The following is an 18,304-nucleotide window of genomic DNA, read 5'->3' on the forward strand; positions in this document are numbered from 1 at the left end:
TGACGTCCGAGCTGATCCACACATTTTCTTTCGAGGGCAGATCTGGTGATCTTATTAGCCCATGTGCGGACAAGCATTGTCTTCACAAGCTGCGACACTGTCGCGAAAAAACAGTGACCCTTATATGTAATAAGTTTCCTTTAATTTACGTATATGGTCACAAACTTTTTGTTAAGAGATTACCGGTTTCGGTCTTTAATGACCATCATCAGATCTGTTTCATACAAACAAAGTCCTAATGTACTGCAGCCATAGTGGCATCGTCAAATGAGGACAATGAAAATTTGTGCCGGACTGGGACTTGAACTCGGATTTTCCGCTTATCGCGAGCGGTCGCCTTCTATTAGGCTATCCGTGCACGACAAACTTCCATATGTCGTCAACAACATGTCCACAATCTATAGTCGTACACCCATTATGTACAGAGGGGTCCAAAAAAATGTATCCACTGTTTAAAAGTCCATAACTTGCAAACTAATTGACGGAGTTGTCTCATTTTTGGTGAAAGTGTAGCTTAAAGTCCAAGTTAAAGATATCACTGTAGGTGTTCGAAATGGTCACCATTAACATCCACACACAAACGATGCCATCGAACTGTAGCACGGACTACTGACTGCAACGTGTTCAGTTGGATATTTGCACATGAATGTACGATGGATTCTAGAAGTTCATCCAATGTGCGTGGCTTTTGTCGATAAACGACGTCCTTTAGTGTTCCCCACAGGTAAAAGTCCAGAGAAGTTAGGTCTGGGGAACGTGGTGGATACTCCACAGCACCTCTACGGCCTATCCATCTTCCTGGTAGATTTTCGTGGAGATACGCCCTAACACGATTTTGGCAGTGGGCTGGGCCACCATCCTGTTGAAAGTAACTCTTCCATCTCCATACAAGTCTCGGATGGCAGGTAAAATGGATGTCTGAAGCTTCTGAAGGTACACCTCACCGGTAACTGTGCTGTCAAAGAAGAATGGCCTAATCAAGCCCCGGTAAGACAACCCACTCCAGACATTTACTCCTGGCAAACTCACGGCTTTGTCTACATGGACGTTCAGATTTTCGGCGGCCCAGTAAATGCAACTGGGGCGATTTACTGTACCATTGAGTTTGAATTGTGCCTCATTAGACCACACAATCATATCTGCAAACTCTTCATGTTAGTAAACCACTCGCAATACTCCATTCTACGATCTGGGTCGTCCTCGTTCATTGAGTGTAGCAATCGTGGGATGTAGCCCTTCCACTTTGCTGTCTTCAAAATTCGTCGAACACTTGAGCGACTCACTCCAGTTTCACGGGCACACTGTCTCACAGGCTTCTGTGGCGAGCGAGTGAATTGTTGTAACACACGACGGGAGTTAGCTGGACTTGTTACTGCTACAGGTCGTTCAGATAGTTGTTTGTGTACATCTTTAACACAGCCTTCGGCTTCAAATTTGACTCGAATGCGACGAATCGTTAAAAGTGTCGGTGGCTCTGTTTGATACTCATTTCTCCATTGCCGTTGAACCTAATTAATGTTTTCGTACTTAAAATACCACTTCAAAACAGACTTCCTTTCATCGAATGTAAGCCTTGCGGCAGCCATGTTTGCTCGAGTAACTAGGTGCAACTAAGAACAAAACACTGACTATCTGGCGACTGTCATCTGACAAAACAAAACAACGCAATGCAACGCTTGTGTGGCGATTGCAGAAACTACAAACTATTACACTACCGAAGATGAGACAATTCCGTCAATTAGTTTGCCAGTTATGGACTTTTAAACAGTGGGCACATTTTTTTGGACCCCTCTGTATATTCCCATATAGGGGAGACATATTACTTGAAAATCGCTTGTCCTGTGTCGGTTGCTAAATATGACATTGCAGTTCCCGTGTTATTCCGAATTACGATGCAAAGTTCCTTCGGGCGTACAAGAATTGTTTGAGCCTCACGCAGCAGTGTCTGTAAGACGTACAGCGCCGGTTCGCTCATCAAATGTATTTGGGATTAAAAGAAATGAAACGGCAGCGGTCATCCATTTTATACACTGCTGGAAAGCAAATTAGTGTACTATTTAAGAGGTTTCCATTTCACTCAAGACTTATTGTCGCAACAGTGCATATGGCGCACATGAAGTGATTACATTTACATATCAGTAGCACGAGCGGTTCTGAGGTACCCATGCTGAAACACCCATGACCACTGATATCAGCTTCGTTGCACGGCTGACGCAGCACGTTCAACTTGTGTAGCTGTTCTCTGAAACGACCGTGCCGCCACTTGGAAAGCCACAATTTGACCCATTTCGAAATAGCTCAGACGACTGTAGAAAGCACCAGTGCGTCTCCGTGGCATAGTTCTCTGCTTGCTTCCCACCTTTGCACCATGCTGAGCCTTCTGGCTGTGAGCATTCCCAATTAAAGGTAGACACAATTGTCGCTCTGGTAGCTATGTCAGTGTACTATATGTTGGCGGACGATGTTGAAACCATTATCAATACATCTAGAACTCGGCTTCACAACATACGTGCTCGCGGAGCAAGCTGTGAGCAGCAAGGCGCGAGCACGGAGCAGCGCGAGCACGCTACCCCCACTACCGGACCAGAGCGGAGAGTGGGGACAGTCACGTGGGGCACCCAACAGCTGCCGCCAGTCAATGTAAATCCGCTGCCACCTGCAGGGATATCACTCACGAATTATTACTGTGACAAATGAAACAAATAAAGGAGAGTGTACATGTGCCACATAATTTTATTAGCTTAGTGTATGCCTCTACATTCGCATTAATTTGTGAACTGTTACACAATAAAAGGTGTCACTGAAGTGTGGGATTCTCGGTTATCTTGTACTTTTTGCCCTTTACAATTGCGTCTATGTTCGGAGTAATTGTTCTTGTGCATTTTAGGCGCAGCGTGCAGTTTAAATTTCGATCAGACAATGCGTTTCTCAGGCGCGTCTTGTTACATTTCATTGCAGAGAACAGTTTTACACAAACATACGTGGAACCGAACATTGATATTATTGTAGCCGCCAGTTTGTGCAAACGAGGAAATCTATCCTGAGGGAAGTGTCTGTAGAATTCCAAAATGTTTTTCTTGTTCTGAAATTTGTCTCTGTATTCTCTGTCACACTGCAGGTCAATAATTTCTTGTTGCAGCTCAGGACGAATCTATTCGCTGAATATGGAGAGAACAGATCAAAATCACTGTCTAGTGCTGTCAGATCTTGAAAGTGATGATACAACTAAACTATGTGAGTAATGTTCACAGTCTTTGTGGACATCTTGCATGGATGATAATTTAGGAAAATGAGCTAGGTTTCCTGTTTCCAGCTGACTCACCCGAAGTGTCAATTTCATTTTAAAAGCTCGTATTGGATCTATGAAATGAGTAATTAGCAGATCTTTACCTTGTAGTAAAATGTTCAAAGCATTCAGATGGCTAGTTAAATCTGCTAAGAACGCGAGATTACATTCCAACATGCGCGCGCATTTCCCCTCCCTCCCCTCCCTCCCTACTCCGCGCCCTTGCACCTGCTCGCGAGCACGTGCCTGAGCAGACGCGAGTACTCGCGCTCAAAACCGGCCAGTTGTTAAGCCCTGATCTAGAACGTCCCCATGTGGCGTACGCCGTCGTCAGAGCCAGGTGTACTAATTTTTTGCGGCAGTGTATATGCTAAAGTTTGTTGCTTCTACATAAAAATAAATACAGTATTAGCCAGAAAACTTTGAGTGGTAGCAGTACCTGACTGTAAGTAATGCCTATCCTCTACCTTGACGACAAAGTTCTTTTTTGACTGGGAATATATTAACTGGATTAAATGATTACATGCATCTCTACAAGAACAGACCCTGTTGACGACCCACAGCTGCACGAAATGTTTCGAAATTAATTCACTAAAATTACCGAACTATCAGTTTAATAAGTCACAGCTGCACAATACTAACACGAATTCTTTACAGACGAATGGAAAAACTGGTAGAAGCCGACCTCGGGGTAGATCAGTTTGGATTTCGTAGAAATGTTGGAACACGTGAGGCAATACTGACCCTACGACTTATCTTAGAAGAAAGATTAAGGAAAGGCAAAACTACGTTTCTGGCATTTGTAGACTTGGAGAAAGCTTTTGACAACGTTGACTGGAATACCCTCTTACAAATTCTGAAGGTGGCAGGGGTAAAATACAGGGAGCGTAAGGCTATTTAGTCCGCAGCTCGTGGTCGTGCGGTAGCGTTCTCGCTTCCCACGCCTGGGTTCCCGGGTTCGATTCCCGGCGGGGTCAGGGATTTTCTCTGCCTCGTGATGACTGGGTGTTGTGTGACGTCCTTAGGTTAGTTAGGTTTAGGTAGTTCTAAGTTCTAGGGGACTGATGACCATAGATGTTAAGTCCCATAGTGCTCAGAGCCATTTGAACCTTTTTTTTTTTTTTTAAAGGCTATTTACAATTTGTACAGAACCAGATGGCAGTGATAAGAGTCAAGGGACATGAAAGGAAAGCGGTGGTTGGGAAGGGAGTGAGACAAGGTTGTAGCCTATCCCCGATGTTATTTAATCTGTATATTGAGCAAGCAGTAAAGGAAACAAAAGAAAAATTCGGATTAGGAATTAAAATCCATGGAGAAGAAATAAAAACTTTGAGGTTCGCCGATGACATTGTAATTCTGTCAGAGACAGCAAAGGACTTGGAAGAGCAGTTGAACGAAATGGACAGTGTCTTGAAAGGAGGGTATAAGATGTACATCAACAAAAGAAAAACAAGGATAATGGAATGCAGTCGAATTAAGTCGGGTGATGCTGAGGGAATTAGATTAGGAAATGAGACACTTAAAGTAGTAAAGGAGTTTTTCTATTTGGGGAGCAAAATAACTGATGATGGTCGAAGTAGAGAGGATATAAAATGTAGATTGGGAATGGCAAGGAAAGCGTTTCTGAAGAAGACACATTTGTTAACATCGAGTATAGTCTGAAGTATCAGGAAGTCTTTTCTGAAAGTATTTGTATGGAGTGTAGCCATGTATGGAAGTAAAACGTGGACGATAAATAGTTTAGACAGGAAGAGAATAGAAGCTTTCGAAATGTGGTGCTACAGAAGAATGCTGAAGATTAGATGGGTAGATCACATAACTAATGAGGAGGTGTTGAATAGGGTTGGGGAGAAGAGGAGTTTGTGGCACAACTTGACTAGAAGAAGGGGTCGGTTGGTAGGACATGTTCTGAGGCATCAAGGGATCACCAATTTAGTATTGGATGGCAGTGTGGAGGGTGAAAATCGTAGAGGGAGACCAAGAGATGAATACACTAAGCAGATTCAGAAGGATGTAGGCTGCAGTAGGTACTGGGAGATGAAGAAGCTTGCACAGGATAGAGTAGCATGGAGAGCTACATCAAACCAATCTCAGGACTGAAGACCACAACAACAACAACAACAACAACAACTGCGAATTGTCCGGAACCGCGCGACTGCTACGGTCGCAGGTTCGAATCCTGCCTCGGGCATGGATGTGTGTGATGTCCTTAGGTTAGTTAGGTTTAAGTAGTTCTATGTTCTAGGGGACTGATGACCACAGATGTTAAGTCCCATAGTGCTCAGAGCCATTTTTTTTTGAACTGCGAATTCCTCGACAGCAGCTATATTAAGTATAGTTCTGCTACCCAACAGTGACATATGAAAATTTGTGCCGTACAAGGACTCGCAGTGGCCGCCGCTTATCGCGAATGGTCACATTAACACGTCGGCTATCCCTGCACGTTCCCCTCACCGATCCAAACTTTGTATGTTACTGTTGAGTAGTAGATCTATGCTTAGCACAGCTGATGTATAGGAATCTGCAGTTAGCGAATTAATTTAGACATGGATTAAAAGTGTTTATCTGTTGCGACAGTGAGGGCAGATCGACGAGAAAGGAAGTGGCGGCTTACAAGGTGAGTTAGCACGATCGAATATAAGTAACTTGCAAGGGGGTAACGCTTAATAGAACGAGAAGCATTATTAGTATAAAAACCAGAGTTAAAAGAAAGAGAAGAAATCAAGAGAAGGGGGAGGGGGAGAGAGAGAGAGAGAGAGAGAGAGAGAGAGAGAGAGAGAGAGAGAGGGATCATAACACGAAAGGAATGCCTTTTTAGGAACGAGGCGAGCGTAGCTCATTCAATACCGATAGAGAAACCACGAGTAGGCTTGATCGTGCGGCAACAGAGTTAAGACGCGCAGAGGGAAAGAGAACTCACCCCGCAGTCTTTCGCTCGCAGAGTTCCATCACGCCGGTGGCTTCTGCTCCGCCATACCTGGCTCAAGACCCGTTTCGAGTGGACTGCGGGCACTGTGGTGTAGCTGTTTGCAAAGTCGAGAGCCTACGACAGAGCGTGCCGCGAGCAGGCTGCACGAATCGAGGTAGATAAGATTAAGCGGAACACAGCGCTCACAAAGTGATAACGGACTCGAAACACGTACTTTCTGCAATGACACGTCGGTAAAGAGTGGGTGGGAGGGGAGTGGGGAGGAAGGACGAGTGAGCGTGTTAAGACGACAGGAGGAAAGATACACAGCTTATTTGTGGAATGTGATTTCTGAAGTCAGTAGTTCCAAAATTTCGGAAAGTCTGACAACTGCTGCAAGGATTCCAACATGTTAATCGGGTAGATAAATTTTTGCTAGTTGAGCATCAAAATAACAGACGATGGTGAGGAAGAGAGGATGTAAAATGCAAACTGGCACTAGAGAAAAGAGCGTTTATAAAAAAGGGAAATCTGTCGACATAGAATATAAATTGAATGTTAGGAAGTCTTTTCGGAAGGTGTTTCTCCTGACTGTAGCCTCGTAGTAGGAATGGGACATTGGAAGATAAATTCGATATTCGATGTAATCGAATAAAACTGTAATAGCCATCGCTATCGACGAGTCATCGAATGTAAAAGCTATATTTAGACGTACTGATGCCAAAAACTCTGTTTTAAAATTCAGATTGATTATGATAGCAAGTGCTATTTAAACGTATCGGAAGTGCGTTTTAGGAATTAATGAAGAATAGGCAAAAGCAGATTTAACTGTACATTATTTTACGCATAAATAGAGAAATCTTAGGAAAAAATAAAAATGTTATACTACAGCAAATGAAAAAAAGAAAAAAAATCACTCAAAATTCAGACAATATACACTACTGGCCATTAAAATTGCTACACCAAGAAGAAATGGAGATGAAAAACGGGTGTTCATTGGACAAATATATTATACTAGAACTGACATGTGATTACATTTTCACGCAATTTGGGTGCAAAGATCCTGAGAAATCAGTACCCAGAACAACCACCTCTGGCCGTAATAACGGCCTTTATACGCATGGCCATTGAGTCAAACAGTGCTTGGATGGCGTGTACAGGTACAGCTGCCCATGTAGTTTCTACACGATACCACAATCCATCAAGAGTATTGTGACCATCCAATTGCTAGGCCACCATTGACCAGACGTTTTCAGTTGGTGAGAGATCTGCAGAATGTGCTGGCCAGAGCAGCAGTCGAACATTTTCAGTATCCAGAAAGGCCCGTACAGGACCTACAACTTACGGTCGTGCATTATCCTGCTGAAATGTAGGGTTTCGCAGAAATCGAATGAAAGGCAGACCCACGGGTCGTAACACATCTGAAATGTAACGTCCACTGTACAAAGTGCCGTCAATGCGAACAAGAGGTGACCGAGAATTGTAACCAATGGCACCCCATGCCATCAAGCCGGGTGATACGCCAGTATGGCGATGACGGATACACGCTTCCAATGTGCGTTCACCGCGATGTCGCCAAACACGGATGCGACCATCATGATGCTGTAAACAGAACCTGGATTCATCCGAAAAAATGACGTTTTGCCATTCGTGCACCTAGGTTCGTCGTAGAGTACACCATCGCAGGCGCTCCTGTCTGTGATGCAGCGTCAAGGGTAACCGCAGCCATGGTCTCCGAGCTGATAGCCCATGCTATCGAACTGTTCGTGCAGATAGTTGTTGTCTTGCAAACGTCCCCATCTGTTGGCTCAGGGATCGAGACGTGGCTGCACGATCCGTTACAGCCATGCGGATAAGATGCCTGTCGTCACGACTGCCGTTGGGATCCAGCAAGGCGTTCCGTATTACCCCCTGAACCCACCGATTCCATATTCTGCTAACAGTCATTGGATCTCGATCAACGCGAGCAGCAGTGTCGCGATACGATAAACCGCAATCGCGATAGGCTACAATCCGACCTTTATCAAAGTCGGAAACGTGATGGTACGCATTTCTCCTCCTTAAACGAGGCATCACAACAACGTTTCACCAATCAACGCCGGTCAACTGCTGTTTGTGTATGAGAAATCGGTTGGAAACTTTCCTCATGTGAGCACGTTGTATGTGTCGCCAACCTTGTGTGAATGCTCTGAAAAGCTAATCATTTGCATATCACAGCATCTTCTTCCTGTCGGTTAAATTTAGCGTGTGTAGCACGTCATCTTCGTGGTGTAGCAATTTTAAGGGCCAGTAGCGTATGTTCTCAGTTTCCCTCTTAATTACTTTGATAACACTGGGGAACAATTTGTAACCTAATTTCTGCTGACTTCGATTCGTAGGCCGTTTTAGAGGTAAGTGGACATGCTCATTCCAAAAGTGTATTTACTTTTTCCTTTCACGTCAAGTTTTATTTCTGCAGTTGTTGCGCACCAGATTACGCTTCTGACAGGTAACTTGTTTGCTACAGAAAGCAGTGCTGCACTCTGTCGGCGACCGTTAAACCAGTGGGGACTGGAGGGGATAGTGACGCCGCGCGACTGGTTTAGATTCATATGGTCTAGACTCTAGACTAATGCTGTCAGTTACGCATGAGGCGCTGCAGTAAAGAGGTGTACTTTTCGCTCTGATATGGCGAAGCCGGTTTCCGACGAATAGTGCAAGAATTTGTATTTACACAATATTATCAGTATTTACTTCTTATTTATACATAAACGAAAAAGTTTCTCTATGCCTGCCGCTGGTAGTTCGCGTCGTAAGTGCTTAAACAGCCCCGATTCGTTTTGTTATACATGTGGCAGTTTTACCATTCCCAGTCAACGGAGAAACATCAGTAATTTTGTCAGGGAAGCCTATTTTGTTTATTTTGAAGTAAAAATTGGCGACCAAGATAAATCATGGGCCCCTCACAAAGTCTGCAAGCAGTGTATGGAGGGTTTGACAATGTGGACAAAGGGAACACGCGATAAACTTCCGTTTGGTATACCAATGATTTGGCGAGAACCCAAGGACCACTCCAGTGATTGTTACTTTTGTATAGTAAAATCGTCAGGATATAACAATATAATAGATTACCCTACTTTAAAGTCAGCTATACGCCCCGTGCCTCATTCAGCTGAAATTCCAGTGCCATTGTTTGAAGAATTAACCTCCTTGGAAATACAAGAGGATGAGCCGGGCGAAGATCGAATTGACCGCAGCGACGATGATTTTAAAGGTGACGATGATTCTGTTAGTAAAGGATTTAATCAGCACGAGTTAAATGACTTGGTACGGGATTTGGGACTATGCGAAAAACCATCAGAACTTCTAGCATCATGACTGCACGAAAAAAAAAAAACTTGTTAGAAAAAGGAGCTAAAATCTCCTACTTCCGATCGAGAGAAAGTGCATTTCTGCAGTTCTTTCGGAGTGCTGATGGATTTGTGTTTTGCCACAACATACCTGGTTTAATGAAGGAATTGGGAATTTCAGACTATAATGCAACCGAATGGCGGTTGTTTATAGATAGCTAAAAACGTAGCTTGAAGTGTGTTCTCCTCCACAATGGAAATTTATGCGGTTCAGTCCCAATAGGCCATTCAGTTTTCTTGCATGAAAAATACGAAGACATAAAGAAGGTCATTGACGTGTTGCAATATAACTTACACCAATGGATCATCTGTGTTGACCTTAAAATGGTTTCTTTCCTTCTTGGCCAGCAACGCGGATATACCAAGTATCCGTGTTTTCTGTGTATGTGGGACAGCAGAGCTCGTGAGAAGCATTGGGTGCAGTCAAAGTGGCCGCCAAGATCTGACCTGAAACCTGGTGATCCAAACATTGTAAATCATCCACTTGTCGACAGAAAAAATAGTATATTTCCGCCTTTGCTTATAAAACTGAGTCCCATGGAGCATTTTGTTAGAGCTCTGTTTTAAGTATATCATTTCGGCATTTTCTAGCTCGTCATATGAGATGATGAGGGCTGATGTCTTTAATGGGCAACTTATTAAAGATGAACGTTTCGTAGAAACAATGACCGAACTTGAAAAGAACGCTTGGTTGGCATTCAAAAGTATTGTCAAGGACTTTCTAGGAAATACACGAGCCTAGAATAGCGTCGAAATTGTTCAACAAAAACAGTTTAAAAAGCTTGTCTGTAACATGAGTATCAAACTGCATTTCTTACACAGCCATCTTGCTAACTTTCCAGAAAATCTTGGTGCTGTTAGCCATGAACAGGGTGAGCGATTCCACCAAGATTTGAAGGTCATGGAAGCAAGGTATCAAGGTGGATGGGATGTTGGTATGATGGCTGACTACTGTTGGGGCATCAAGCGAGAAAGTCCCCATATGGAACATTGTAGGAAAAGTTATAAGCGAAAATTTGTACCCTGATATCTTTGTTTTTATTATTTGTATAAACACAATGTAACTTTGAATATTGTAATAACCTTTGAATGAATAAAATATTCTAATCTTCTACTACGTTTGGTTAGTACCAATTTTATTTTCCTTTGTATGTCCAGTTTTAATGACTCTTAGGGTAAAGAGAGAGTATCCTATAGTTTAAAACTTGACGTGATAGAGAAAAACTGCTAACAGTTTTGAATTCAGAGACCAAATATTAGTTAAGAACAAGTCACAGATCTAGGAGAATAAAATGGCTGTTCCCCAGTGTAATGATTCCCATTTTGACAAAAAAGAGAAAACTCACTCTCCTGGCTTTCTTGATGACTTCTTTTCTCTTGTTGACCACTGTCCCTTGACAGCATCACGTCGCCAATCCCTATCTCATTGGTGACCCTTTCGAAAAGAATGGGTCTGTTTGTAACCAGGTCTCGAATATTTCCGACTAGTTGATCGTGGCAGTTGTTAGACATAGCTTTTAATATTAGTTCACAAGGCTTCGTCCTTACTGCCGACAACGTATACGTAGTCTTCCCATTCGATACTGCACAAGGTAAAGTTATATCCTACTACTAGTACTTATACGAGGGGACTTCAATAAGTAATGCAACAATTTTTTTCTGAAAGCAGGTTGTTTTTATTCCAATACACCATATTTTCCCTACGCTATTTTGCTTCTTTTTTCACAGTTCAGTACCCCTTCTTCCTGTTTTCATGTTTGATGTGTGTTCAGTTCTTGGACATTTTAACACTAAATCTGAGGGTGGTGCGATGGGGAGTTTCCTTTGTAAGAAAACGCAAGTGGCCGACTGCTGTAGGTAGATGGGACCGTAGGCATCACCCACGTGAAAGCGAAGGACCCGACGCAGGTTCAGCAATGCCAGTGAGTGGAACAATATGAGTCAACAGTCATAGACTATCTATACGCCTTTTGGCATTTCGTAACGATTTTCTAACAGTGACTCCTCCCCGTATACTGCTGCATCGTTCGTGGATAGTTCTGAGAGAGCTGCCGACGTTATCTGTGTCAGCAGGCGCCCAAGTCTGTTAGCCTCAAATATTTCCGGAACAGTTGAAACTAAGTAAACAATGTCTTTGTCAAGAGATAGTGCACAAAGAGGCGCGTATATCGCTGTTTGGACAATGTTGGTTGCGTTTCCATCCCACGTAATTATTTAACGGTGTTACAGGGTCGTTGGGAAGAGAAATATATTACAATTTCCAGAGACAATTTTCAGCAAAAACAGTAAGAAAATGTGCAGAATATGAAATTCCTGTAGCTCGATACCCAGGGGAAACTGACCTATTTTGTTAGAGATAGGTCAAAATTTGCTCAAAAAGCTGGAATGATTAACATAAACATATTTTTATTGGCTCTGGAACTCTGTTGAACGCTGTAATTTACCGTCTACTAAGGTCATCCGAAGACCAGTATCAGTTGCAAAGCGATTTAGAAAAGATTGCTGTATGGTGTGGCAGGTGGCAGTTGACGCTAAATAACGAAAAGTGTGAGGTGATCCACATGAGTCCAAAAGAAATCCGTTGGAATTCGATTACTCGATAAATAGTACAATTCTCGAGGCTGTCAATTCAACTAAGTACCTGGGTGTTAAAATTACGAACAACTTCAGTTGGAAAGACCACATAGATAATATTGTGGGGAAGGCGAGCCAAAGGTTGCATTTCATTGGCAGGACACTTAGAAGATGCGACAAGTCCACTAAAGAGAAAGCTTACACTACACTCGTTCGTCCTCTGTTAGAATATTGCTGCGCGGTGTGGGATCCTTCCCAGGTGGGATTGACGGAGGACATCGAAAGGGTGCAAAAAAAGGCAGCTTGTTTTGTATTATCACGTAATAGGGGAGAGAGTGTGGCAGATATGATACGCGAGTTGGGATGGAAGTCATTAAAGCAAAGACGTTTTTCGTCGCGGCGAGATCTATTTACGAAATTTCAGTCACCAACTTTCTCTTCCGAATGCGAAAATATTTTGTTGAGCCCAACCTACATAGGTAGGAATGATCATCAAAATAAAATAAGAGAATCAGAGGTCGAACAGAAAGGTTTAAGTGTTCGTTTTTCCTGCGCGCTTTTTGGGAGTGGAATGATAGAGACATAATATGATTGTGGTTCGGTGAACCCTCTGCCAAGCACTTAAATGTGAATTGCAGAGTAATCATGTAGATGTAGATGTAGATGATTCACTTTCAAAAAACATAGTTTCTTGATGTAAGTTTAGCTAGGGAAGTTACGATAACTGAACGCGGGATAAAATACCTACTCTTTACTTGTCTTAAACCCTGTTTCTGTACCTTAAATGGTTCCCGCAGAGCTTGAAGTTAACATCTTACGTCTACTTATATATACTCTGCAAGCCACAATAAGGTGTGTATTAACCGTCTTGGTCGTTTTGCGAGATTTTGTCGGTGGAAGTAATATGTCGCCGCACTCTCCCTGGAACGCCCGCTCTTGAAATTTTAAGTGGTAACTTCTCAGTGATTCACAACAATTTGTTTTTAAAATTCCGAGAGCGTACCCTGTTAGAAAAGTCAACCGATACATTGCTTCCAGGTACACGTATCTCGCGAAAAGACAATGAAGGTAAAATTAGGGACATTGTAGCTCTCCTACAGTGGGTCTTTCCTCGGATCTTTTGTGTCTAGAACAGAAAACTGGGTGAAGAGACAATGCCACGCAAAGTACCCTCCGCCACACACCATAAGGCGGCTTGCGGAGTACGCATGTAGATGTAGATGCTCCTATAATTCGTACTGCACACATAAGTTTGCTCCACAGGCAAAGGATGTTTTAGAGCAATATTTTTTTTCATCTGCATTATTCAGAAAAGCTGCTTGGAATCAACCATATATTGTTTTACACTAAACTGGATAAATAATCAGGGGAATCATCGCCCATTTCCAGAAAGCAGTGGCTATCGTCTTCCTGCTAGGTGAAACCGGCTTCACCATTTTTGATGTTGCTGTTTTTTGGCGTATTGTTGTCGTCTTATAGTATAAATTCCGTCTCTGCGAATAACACGAGTCATCTGGAGTGTCTGCAAAGACGGGCAGCGCAGATAGTAACGAGCTTCATTGACAAACGCGAGAGAAAGTGATACGCTGCGAAACCTCATACGGCAGGCAGTCGAAGAAAGGTGCTGGGCATCTCACGGAAAACCGCACACAAAACGCCAAGAATCAGAATACAGGTATTCCACAGCTTCCTACGTGTCGATATGGCAAAGAGAGCTCAGACCAAACTAGGCAAATAGTAGTGCACACAGACGCTTTCAAGCAGTCAGTCCATCTGTGAATGAGAACGGTAACTGGAGCGATGTCCATGGTGATTGGCGTTCATCTGTTGTAGAATATTAGAAGATATTCTGAGCTCAAACGTTATGAGGCACCTCGAACAGAATGATCTCAACCATGCGTGAGTTCCGGAAATGTCGATCATGCGAAACCCAACTTGCGCTCCGACTGTCATTTTTCTTAAAAACGGAAATTTTGAAAAGTTTAGAAAAAAAAACTGGGACAGTTAAGAAGGAAAACGGGGCACAAACTGTAATGACAAAATTTAATGAACGTAGAAGTTCACCTTTGCAGCATGCGTTCAGATGCTTCCAGATAATTTTTTTCAATTATTCTGCTGCTCTATCATCGTACTTTTCATTTCTATGTATTTTATCAAGAAGAGCTTTTTTTGGCATTTTTTCATAAAAGTGAGCACATTATACCTCATTAAAGTGTGTTTTGACAATGAGCAAGGTCTTGACAGGTTCAACTTTCATTCTGATTTTTCTCATTGATCACTAAGCGTTTACTAACAAGGGAACCTCCCCATCGCACCCCCCTCAGATTTAGTTATAAGTTGGCACAGTGGATAGGCTTTGAAAAACTGAACACATATCAATCAAGAAAATAGGAAGAAGTTGTGTGGAACAGTGAAAAAAATTAGTAAAATATACAAACTGAGTAGTGCATGCGCAAGATAAGCTATATCAAGGAGAGCGTAAGCTCGGGAGCGCCGTTGTCCCGTGGTTAGCGTGAGTAGCTGCAGAACGAGAGGTCCTTGGTTTAAGTCTTCCCTCGACTGAAAATTTTACTTTCTTTATTTTCCCAAAGTTATGATCTGTCCGTTCGTTCACTAACGTCTCTGTTCACTGCAATAAGTTTAGTGTCTGTGTTTTGCGACCGCATCGCAAAACCGTGCGATTAGTAGACGAAAGGACGTGCCTCTCCAATGGGAACCGAAAACATTTGATCGCAAGGTCATAGGTCAACCGATTCCTCCACGGGAAAACACGTCTGATATATTCTGTACGACACTGGTGACGGCATGTGCGTCACATGACAGGAATATGTTGTCGACCCACCAAACTTGTACACTTCGCGAATGGGTAAAAAGATTCTTCTACCTTGCCCGATTTAGGTTTTCTTGTGGATGTGATAATCACTCCCAAAAAAGTGATGAAAACATAAGAGTTTGTCACATAAACTGAAAATAAAAAATTAAACTTTTCACTCGAGGGAAGACTTGAACCTAGGACCTCTCGTTCCGTAGCTACTCTCGCTAACCACGGGACCACGGTGCTCCTTGACTCCCAGTGTTCTTGATGTTGCCTATCTTCGCATGGACTACTCAGTTTGTATATTTTACTAATTTTTTTCATAGTTCGACACAACTTCTTCCTGTTTTCTTGATTGATCTGTGTTCAGTTTTTCAAGGCCTATCCACTGTGCCAACTTATAACTAAATTTGAGGGGGGTGCGATGGGGAGGTTCCCTTGTAAGGAGAACACGTATGTTGTACAGTTTCTTCACTACCAGAATAAAACGAAATTCACTTCAGAACTACAGTCTCGTCTTCGCAAGATGAAACAGTTCTTCCATACATTTAAAACTGTCACGTATCCACCATTATGCCTTCAAACTGCTTACCACAACGGAAACGGAACTTGTTACTATGTAAACCAATCGAAAATACAACTTAACATGAATTAGTACTACCAACACTGCAACACATTAGAAGTAGATACACAATCAATTATTGTTGAATTTCCGCCTTCAGCTTACTGCAGTTTAATAAAGAGAATTGCACCAGACGCGTCTTGCCTTTATTTATAAAGCATCTTCCGTCGTTATTCTGCAGTATTTCTTGGGCTGTGTTATTTACACTTCATTTTTGTAAACTGAACTGAAGTTGTGTGTGGTTATCACTCTGCACGGTAGCAGTGTTTATGTCTGTTGGGTTCGTTTCGTTCACGATGTAAGTGTTGACAACATGTGAAACTACATCTTGTTGAAGTGTGTGTGTGTGTGTCAATTAGTGTAAATGACTGAAAAGTATTCTATGTTAGGCAGAGATGTGAGAGAAGTTTGGGGGGGGGGGGGAGGGGGCGTGCAATGATTTTTTTTTTGGGGGTAGGTGTCGGGGATGGGCCTGCATGATGATTATAGGACAGAATCTGGGAAGAGATGGTAGTGGTAAATGGAGCTGTGGTTATGTGTGTATATTTAATGTTATATTACGTTTTCAGTCAGCTTAAAAAGTGTGTGGTTTGCCAAGCAGGTCTGATAATTTATCAGTTGTTCCTTTTATATTATGTAAATAAACAGAGGTTGTAAAGCAAGATGGTCGAGTGCCGCTTTCTAGCGTATAATCTTGCGCAGTAACTTACTAGCGTTAGCTGCTTTAGCCAAGCGGGATCACAAAAATGCTGGATATTTTTGCGTCCCCCAAAAAGCTTTCGGAACAGTGGGACATTCTGGAAAGAAACTGTATTTTTCCGGTAAAAACTGGACAAATGGCCACCGTACACTATTCTCACATGACCACGGATCAAGGAAATCATGTAGACACAGCATTTCGTGAGCTCTGAGAAAGCATTTGACTCAGTTCCGCAAATGTACCTTTAACGACAATAAGATCGTATTGGGTATCAAAAGGAGTTTGTGACTGGGTTGAGGATTTCTCTCTAGGGAGGGCCCAACATGTTGTCTTGGGTGGGGAATCACTGACGACCGTAGAAGTATTTACAGATGTCCCCACGCAAGTGTGTTGGGACACTTGCTGTTCATGTTTTATGTTAATTGTAATCGCAACGTTGGACTTTTTGGGTTTTCGGCAGTTATCTATAATGAAGTGCTATCTGAAATAAGCTGCAAAAATATCCAGTCAGATGTTGATAAAATTTCAAAGCCCTTAGTGCGGAAAAATGGTGGGAATGTACTTTAAATTTTCAGGGCTTTGCAAAACGAAAAAAAAGTAGTATGGTATGATTACAATATCAGCCAGTTGAGTGTAAAGCAAGTGACAGACTTCAGTTCATTAGTAGGATACTCGGGAAATGCACCAGTTTACAAAGGAAACTGCTTACAAAACACTTTCAATTTATGTCAAAATATTAACAGGATGTGCGGGACTCATAGTGAGAAAGACTAATGTGGGATACTGAAAGTATACAGAGAAGGGCATCACAAAAGAGTTACACAATTGTTTGAAACATGGGAAAGTGTCACGAAGATGCAGAAAAATCTGAATTGGCAGACACTTAAAGATAAGACCTCAACTGTCCCACAAAAGCCTACTTGCAAAATTTCGAGTGGCAGTGTGAACTGCAGAATCTAGGAATGTACACAGTAAGTGTCGTATCACGTGTCGATACCACTGCACGGTCGTCATAGCAACTGAACTGCAAGTGTCTGTGAGACGCCGATAGTGGTCGTGCAGGACCGAATGGAGCAAACCCGTTGAGCCATGCCTGTAGCGGCTCGGTACTTCGAGTGCCCTCTCCCGGCGCAGTATAGGAGGGCCAGCGGGAGCAGCTCAGCCCGGTCGCGCTTGCAGCTGTTTCTCTACAGGACGCCATGCAGACACCACCTTGTCATGGCTCAAGTATCACTGTTTCTGCAGTTGTACGTGCTGCACTCTATATGCTGTTGCATCATTCGTACTGAGTCTTCATACGTTTGGAGAAATACAAGTAAAACCTCCGTTTGCTGTGTTACTTTGTTCGCTAATCATTTCTGCTCCTGTGCAGCTTTCTTAGACGACAGTTGCCGCGCCACTCTTATCCCACATCTCCTTACCATTGTGCACAAAGTTGTACACAATAGTAAGGAAAGAAAAAAAAAACCGACGTACCACAAATAAATCATTCAAGTGGGACGGTAATCGATGGACGTGATGTACATGTACAGACAAAATATGATTACAGTTTCAGGAAAATTGGTTGATTTACGCAAGAGAAAGAAATTCACGAATTACACTAGTCAATAATCCGTTTGTTGGCCTCTGGTCCTCATGCAAGCAGTTATTCATCTTGGAATTAATGGATAGAGTTTTTGGAGGTCGTCCTGAGGAATATCTGGTCAAATTCTGTCCAATTGCCACGTTAGATCGCGAATATCCGGAGCTGTATAGACGGCCCTGCCCATAATGCTCCAAACATTCTCAGTTGGGGAGAGATGCGGCGACCTTGTTGGTCAAGGTACGGTTTGACAAGTACAGAGACGAGCAGTAGAAACTGGCCATGTGCGAGCGGCCATTATCTTGCTGAAATGTAATCCTCGGATGACTTGCCGTTGAGGGCAACTAAACGGGGCGTAGAATATCGCCGATGTACTGCTGTGTTGTAGGGGTACCGCAGATGATAACAAAAGGGGGGCCTACTGTGAA

General features: G+C 42.8%; 1 protein-coding gene across 6 annotated transcripts in view; it reads right to left on the reverse strand.

The window, feature by feature from the left end:
- LOC126204414 (glucose-6-phosphate exchanger SLC37A2) overlaps positions 1 to 18,304 on the reverse strand; it is a 376,862-nt gene that overhangs the window by 116,500 nt on the left and 242,058 nt on the right. For 2 of the 6 annotated variants that reach the window (XM_049938794.1, XM_049938793.1), the window contains exon 1: positions 6,207 to 6,250. The exons of the other annotated variants lie outside the window; for them this stretch is intronic. In XM_049938794.1, the coding sequence (XP_049794751.1) occupies positions 6,207 to 6,235 (29 nt within the window). In that variant the 5' untranslated portion in view covers positions 6,236 to 6,250. Of the gene's footprint in view, positions 1 to 6,206; positions 6,251 to 18,304 lie in introns of those variants that run through there. 6 annotated transcript variants of the gene reach the window in all.

This window comes from Schistocerca nitens, chromosome 9 (assembly GCF_023898315.1).
Source record: "Schistocerca nitens isolate TAMUIC-IGC-003100 chromosome 9, iqSchNite1.1, whole genome shotgun sequence".
Classification (NCBI taxonomy): Eukaryota; Metazoa; Arthropoda; class Insecta; order Orthoptera; family Acrididae; genus Schistocerca; species Schistocerca nitens.